General features: G+C 54.4%; 1 protein-coding gene across 1 annotated transcript in view; it reads right to left on the minus strand.

Moving 5' to 3' along the window:
• The window catches only part of LOC113814442 (uncharacterized), a 29,758-nt gene that overhangs the window by 12,910 nt on the left and 9,348 nt on the right, over positions 1 to 7,500 (minus strand). The window contains exon 3 of the mRNA XM_027366472.2: positions 6,777 to 6,921. Coding sequence (XP_027222273.2) covers positions 6,777 to 6,921 — 145 coding nt within the window. The remainder of the gene's footprint in view (positions 1 to 6,776; positions 6,922 to 7,500) is intronic.

Raw genomic sequence — 7,500 nt, forward strand, 5'->3', positions numbered from 1 at the left:
GGTTGGTGGGGCTAGATGAAGGGGTGGCATGGGTGGGGCCAGACGGGGGGGGGGGGGGGGGTGCGTGTGATGTTTCTGTGTGTGTGTGTGTGTGTGTGTGTGTAGGTTGGAGGTGGGAAAAGGAGCCAAGAAGGTGGTTTAAGAGTGGAATTATGAGCGAGGGAGCCCGGGCGGCATGGAAGTGGGTCCAGGTGGGTAGTTCGAGCTAATGGGGAAAGAACTGGGCTTCCGTGGGCGTGTAATGGGTAGGAATCTGGCGAGTGGGTAGGGGATGGGGGTGGGGCTCAGGTGGGTTGGGGGGTGGGGGAGGCTCAGGTGGGTTGGGGTTGGGGTGGGGGCTCAGGTGGGTTGGGGTAGGGGGGGGCTCAGGTGGGTTGGGGTGGGGGCTCAGGTGGGTTGGGGTAGGGGGTGGTGGCTCAGGTGGGTTGGGGTTGGGGTTGGGGCTCAGGTAGGTTGGGGTAGGGGTAGGGGGGCTCAGGTGGGTTGGGGTTGGGGGGCTCAGGTGGGTTGGGGTAGGGGGGGCTCAGATGGGTTGGGGTGGGGGGGCTCAGGTGGGTTGGGGTTGGGGGGGCTCAGGTGGGTTGGGGTAGGGGGGGGCTCAGATGGGTTGGGGTGGGGGGCTCAGGTGGGTTGGGGTAGGGGGGCTCAGGTGGGTTGGGGTTGGGGGGGGGGCTCAGGTGGGTTGGGGTTGGAGTAGGGGGCTCAGGTGGGTTGGGGTTGGGGTAGGGGGCTCAGGTGGGTTGGGGTAGGGGGTGGGGGCTCAAGTGGGTTAAGGTAGGGGGGGCTCAGGTGGGGTGGGGTTGGGGTAGGGGGGCTCAGGTGGGTTGGGGTTGGGGGGGGGGCTCAGGTGGGTTGGGGTTGGAGTAGGGGGGGCTCAGGTGGGTTGGGGTAGGGGGGCTCAGGTGGGTTGGGGTAGGGGGTGGGGGCTCAAGTGGGTTAAGGTAGGGGGGGGCTCAGGTGGGTTGGGGTTGGGGTAGGGGGCTCAGGTGGGTTGGGGTTGGGGTAGGGGGGCTCAGGTGGGGTGGGGTTGGGGTAGGGGGGCTCAGGTGGGTTGGGGTTGGGGTAGGGGGCTCAGGTGGGTTGGGGTTGGGGTAGGGGGCTCAGGTGGGGTGGGGTTGGGGTAGGGGGGCTCAGGTGGGTTCGTGTAGGGGTAGGGGGGCTCAGGTGGGTTGGGGTAGGGGTAGGGGGGCTCAGGTGGGTTGGGGTAAGGGGGGGCTCTGGTGGGTTGGGGTAGGGGGGGCTCTGGTGGGTTGGGGTAGGGGGGGGCTCAGGTGGGTTGGGGTAGGGGTAGGGGTAGAGGGGCTCTGGTAGGATGGGGTAGGGGGGGCTCAGGTGGGTTGGGGTAAGGGTAGGGGGGCTCAGGTGGGTTCGTGTAGGGGTAGGGGGGCTCAGGTGGGTTGGGGTAGGGGGTGGGGGCTCAGGTGGGTTGGAGTATGGGAGGGCACAGGTGGGTGGGTGATTGGAGGGGATGGGACTAGAGTGGGTGGGTGAGTGGGCGGGGTTTGGATGGGTGGGCGGGGATTTGCGACTGTTGTTGGGTGGTACTAGGGTGATAATACCCGCTGGAAGGTGTTATTACCCCCACAATAAGCACCATTGTGTGTGGTTGTCACGGCAGCTGATGGCACTCTGGAAACGAAGAACATGCTATTGTTTTGTGTATAATCAAAACAAAACAAAAAAAACGAATTTTCTGGTATCACTGATCCGATTTATAAACAAATGTCACAGAAAAAAAAATATGTTTGGAATATTTAAGTCGTATCACGCTGGAATCAGAGAGAAAATATATATTCAGTCACTGTATTCCTTTATTTCATCCAGTTTCATTCTGCTTTATTCTATTTTGTTACATTATAGCGTCTTGTATCACATTACATTATATTTGTTTTGCATTTATGTCACGTTATTTCGTTCTAATTCATTTTATTTCGATCCAATCTACTCTTTAACTGCTGAAAGATGTGTAGGGTGAGTAGCGCATGTTGTAATCAGCTGATCTAGTGGTCTTGATCCTCATGTTATCGGGTTGTTTATTTTCAAGAGGAATTAGATCCTAATATAATGATGATAATTAATAATATATAAAATATATAATGGTATTGATAATTACTATATATATACGATATATATAATGATAATGATAATTAATAATGTATGATATATATAATGATAATGATAATGAATAATATATGATATATATAATGGTAATGATAATTAATAATATATAATGTATATAATGATAATGATAATCAATGTAACAGGACAGGCATTGTTAGACGAAGAAGAGTTAAACAGACAGATAGACAGAAGGAAATCGGCAAGGAACAGGATAACAAGCATCAAAAGGAGGGAGAGAGAGAGAGACAGAGAGAAGGGGGGGGGGGGGGAGGGAGAGAGAAAGAGAGTGAGAAGAGAGAGAAAGAGAGTGAGAAGAGAGAAAGAGAGAGAGTCAGAGAAAGAGAGAGAGAGAAAGAAAGAAAGAAGAGAGAGAGAGAGAGAGAGAGAGAGAGAGAGAGAGAGAGTGAGAGAAAGAAAGAAAGAAAGAAAGAAAGAAAGAAAGAAAGAAAGAAAGAAAGAGAGAGAGAGACCGTAATGACTTGTCTGAATAGTCTAGTTTCCTTGCATTGCAAACCAGCCGCAACAGAACGCAAGTATATAATGTGTTAACTTTTATCAAGATTCGTACACTGGATCAAATAATTTTTTCATGAAGGTCTACAACACAATTATTGATAATTAACGATTCAGACAAGCAAGTTAATACGGTATATAGGGATTACGGAAGATATTAATTCCGAAAAGTTTCAATAATGTCATTCTCTCTCTCTCACTCACTCATTCACTCACTCTCACTCACTCACTCACTCTCTTCTCTCTTTCTCTATCTTGCTCGTTCGTTCGTTCTCTCTCTCTCTCTCTCTCTCTCTCTCTCTCTCTCTCTCTCTCTCTCTCTCTCTCTCTCTCTCTCTCTCTCTCTCTCTCTCTCTCTTTCTCTGTCTCTCGATCGCTCGTTCTCTCTCTCTCTCTCGTTCGCTCTTGTTCTCTCTCTCTCTCTCGTTCGCTCTTGTTCTCTCTCTCTCTCTCGTTCGCTCTTGTTCTCTCTCTTGCTCTCTCTCTCGCTCTCTGTCTCTCTCTCTCTCGTTCGCTCTTGTTCTCGCTCTGGCTCGCTCTGGCTCTCTCTCTCTCTCTCGCTCTCTCGTTCGCTCGCTCTCTTTCGCTCTCTCGTTCGCTCGCTCTCTTTCGCTCTCTCGTTCGCTCGCTCTCTTTCGCTCGCTCGCTCGCTTGCTTTCGCGCTCGCTCTCGCTCTCTCTTTCTCTCTCTTTCTCTCTCTCTCTCTCTCTCTCTCTCTCTCTCTCTCTCTCTCTCTCTCGTTCGCTCGTTCTCTCTATCTCTTTCACTTCCTTCTTCTCGTTCGCTCGCTCTCTCTTTCTCTCGTTTGCTCTCTCTCTCTCTCTCTCTCTCTCTCTCTCTCTCTCTCTCTCTCTCTCTCTCTCTCTCTCTCTCTCTCTCTCTCTCTCTCTCTCTCTCTGCCCGCTCGTTCTCTCTCTCTCTCTCTCTTTTCTCTCTGCGTCTCTCTCTCTCACTCTTTCTCTCTTTCTCTCTGTCTCTCTCTCTCTCTCTCTCTCTCTCTCTCTCTCTCTCTCTCTCTCTCTCTCTCTCTCTCTCTCTCTCTCTCTCTCTCTCTCGTTCTCTCTCTCTCTCGTTCGCTCGTTCTTTCTCTTCTCGTTCGCTCGTTCTCTCTCTCTCTCTCTCTCTCTTTCTCTCGTTCGCTCGTCTCTCTCTCTCTCTCTCTCTCTCTCTCTCTCTCTCTCTCTCTCTCTCTCTCTCTCTCTCTCTCTCTCTCTCTCTCTCTCTCTATTTTCTCTCGTCTCGTTCGCTCGTTCTCTCTTTCTCGCTCTCGTTCGCTCGTTCTCTTCCCTCTCTCTCTCTCTCTCTCTCTCTCTCTCTCTCTCTCTCTCTCTCTCTCTCTCTCTCTCTCTCTCTCTCTCTCTCTCTCTCTCTCTCTCTCTCTCTCTCTCTCTCTCTCTCTCTCTCCCTCTCCCTCTCCCTCTCCCTCTCCCTCTCCCCTCTCCCTCTCCCTCTCCCTCTCCCTCTCCCTCTCCCTCTCCCTCTCTCTCTCTCTCTGAATATAGTTACCACCCTGGCTATATGCGCATACGTGGGTAAACCTTGATGTATAGACTGAAGCCTCGGCGATTCTGGGCGATAGATTCCCGTAGACTTTATACAGAAACATAAATTGCAATGATTACGTTTTATTGATTAGTATATTTTACCAGCAATTTTGGTATCAATTTTGTTAGTGAAATATTGTTTCTGCGTTATATTCTTAGAGGTAAGAATGGTTATGATGAGGATAATGGTGTTTATTATCATTGTTTGACCGGTATTGAAATTACTAATAGAATTTTTTATTTTCATTTATAATAAGGTTTTATATATATATATATATATATATATATATATATATATATATATATATATATAAAACTGTTAACTTGAACTCTTCAAAACGCAAAGAGAGAGAAATGCCAAAAAAAAATCACCCGACCTTCCCCAGTGCCAGTGCCACCCCCCATCCCCCTCTAACCCCCCCCCACCCCCCCACCTCGAGGCCTTACTTGTAGTCCCCGCCGAAGAAGAGAGCCTCGTGCCCCCTCCCCCTCCCCCCCCCCCAACCTCGAGGCCTTACTTGTAGTCCCCGCCGAAGAAGAGAGCCTCGTGCCCCCTCCCTCCCTCTCCCCCCAACCTCGAGGCCTTACTTGTAGTCCCTGCCGAAGAAGAGAGCCCTCGTGCCCCCCTCCCCTCCCCCCAACCTCGAGGCCTTACTTGTAGTCCCCGCCGAAGAAGAGAGCCCTCGTGCCCCCCCTCCCCCTCCCCCCCAACCTCGAGGCCTTACTTGTAGTCCCCGCCGAAGAAGAGAGCCTCGTGCCCCCTCCCCCTCCCCAACCATCCTGAGGCCTTACTTGTAGTCCCCGCCTGAAGAAGAGAGCTCCCGTGCCCCCTCCCTCCTCCCCAACCTCGAGGCTACTTGTAGTCCTCGCCGAAGAATAGAGCCCCCTCCCCCTCCCCCAACCTCGAGGCCTTACTTGTAGTCCCCGCCGAAGAAGAGAGCCTCGTGCCCCCCTCCCCCTCCCCCCAACCTCGAGGCCTTACTTGTAGTCCCCGCCGAAGAAGAGAGCCTCGTGCCCCCCTCCCCTCCCCCCAACCTCGAGGCCTTACTTGTAGTCCCCGCCGAAGAAGAGAGCCTCGTGCCCCCTCCCCCTCCCCCCCAACCTCGAGGCCTTACTTGTAGTCCCCGCCGAAGAAGAGAGCCTCGTGCCTCCCTCCCCTCCTCCCCAACCTCGAGGCCTTACTTGTAGTCCCCGCCGAAGAAGAGAGCCTCGTGCCTCCTCCCCCTCCCCCCAACCTCGAGGCCTTGCCTTGTAGTCCCCGCCGAAGAAGAGAGCCTCGTGCCCCCTTCCCCCCCTCCCCCAACCTCGAGGCCTTACTTGTAGTCTCCGCCGAAGAAGAGAGCCTCGTGCCCCCTCCCCCCTCCCCCCAACCTCGAGGCCTTACTTGTAGTCCCTGCCGAAGAAGAGAGCCTCGTGCCCCCCTCCCCCCCTCCCCCAACCTCGAGGCCTTACTTGTAGTCCCCGCCGAAGAAGAGAGCCTCGTGCCCCCTTCCCCCTCCCCCCCAACCTCGAGGCCTTACTTGTAGTCCCCGCCGAAGAAGAGAGCCTCGTGCCCCCTCCCCCCTCCCCCCAACCTCGAGGCCTTACTTGTAGTCCCCGCCGAAGAAGAGAGCCTCGTGCCCCCCTCCCCCCTCCCCTCCTCCCCACCTCGAGCCCTTACTTGTAGTCCCCGCCGAAGAAGAGTGCCTCGTGCCGCCCCCCACCCCTCCCCCTCCCCCCAACCTCGAGGCCTTACTTGTAGTCCCCGCCGAAGAAGAGAGCCTCGTGCCCCCTCCCCTCTCCCTCCCCCCCAACCTCGAGGCCTTACTTGTAGTCCCCGCCGAAGAAGAGAGCCTCGTGCCCCCTCCCCCCTCCCCCAACCTCGAGGCCTTACTTGTAGTCCCCGCCGAAGAAGAGAGCCTCGTGCCCCCTCCCCCTCCCCCCAACCTCGAGGCCTTACTTGTAGTCCCCGCCGAAGAAGAGAGCCTCGTGCCCCCTCCCCCTCAACCCCTCTACTCCCCCCAACCTCGAGGCCTTACTTGTAGTCCCCGCCGAAGAAGAGAGCCTCGTGCCCCCTCCCCTCAACCCTCTACCCCCCCAACCTCGAGGCCTTACTTGTAGTCCCCGCCGAAGAAGAGAGCCTCGTGCCCCCCTCCCCCTCAACCCTCTACCCCCCCCCAACCTCGAGGCCTTACTTGTAGTCCCCGCCGAAGAAGAGAGCCTCGTGCCCCCCTCCCCCTCCCCCCAACCTCGAGGCCTTACTTGTAGTCCCCGCCGAAGAAGAGAGCCTCGTGCCCCCTCCCCCTCCCCCCAACCTCGAGGCCTTACTTGTAGTCCCCGCCGAAGAAGAGAGCCTCAGCCCCCTCCCCTCAACCCCTCTACCCCCAACCTCGAGGCCTTACTTGTAGTCCCCGCCGAAGAAGAGAGCCTCGTGCCCCCTCCCCCTCAACCCCTCTACCCCCCAACCTCGAGGCCTTACTTGTAGTCCCCGCCGAAGAAGAGAGCCTCGTGCCCCCTCCCCCCTCCCCCCCCCAACCTCGAGGCCTTACTTGTAGTCCCCGCCGAAGAAGAGAGCCTCGTGCCCCCCTCCCCCCTCCCCCCCCAACCTCGAGGCCTTACTTGTAGTCCCCGCCGAAGAAGAGAGCCTCCGAGGGCGATAGCATGAAGGCGTAGGTGCCGTTGTTGTCGTACCCGACCAGCCAGGGCGCCGCGTCCTCGATCTCCGCCACCAGGCAGTCGAAGTGCGGCCGCCCGTCCACGGCTCCTGGGGGGGTGAGGTGGGTGAGGTGGGGGTGGGGTGAGGTGGGTCGGAGGGGTGGGGGTGGGGGTAGGGGGGTGGGTGGGGTGGGGTGGGGGGGTTAGTTCGGTTTAGTTGTTTGGTTGTTGTTGTTGTTGTTGATTTGTTGGTGTTGTTGGTATTGCTTTAAACATTATCATTAGTTTATATTATTATTGTTATTGTTATTACTATTATTATTATAATTACTATTATTATTATTAATGTTATTATTATTATTATCATTATTATCATTCTCAATAGTATCATCATCATCACCAATATTATTATTATTGATATTATCATTATCAATATTATTATCATTATCACCAAGCCTCACACTCACTCATCTTCCTCCTCTAATCCTTACTCTTACCACTCTTTCCCTCCTTAAATCCTCACCCTCACTAATCCTCACACTCACCCATCCTCCCCCTTCACACTTGACCAATCAAGACTCACCATTCCTCCTCAAACTCATAAATCCTCACACTTCACCCATCCTCCCCCTTCACACTTGACCAATCCTCACACTCACAGATCCTCACACTTCACCAATCCTCCCCC

Source organism: Penaeus vannamei, chromosome 28 (genome assembly GCF_042767895.1).
Source record: "Penaeus vannamei isolate JL-2024 chromosome 28, ASM4276789v1, whole genome shotgun sequence".
Lineage (NCBI taxonomy): Eukaryota > Metazoa > Arthropoda > Malacostraca > Decapoda > Penaeidae > Penaeus > Penaeus vannamei.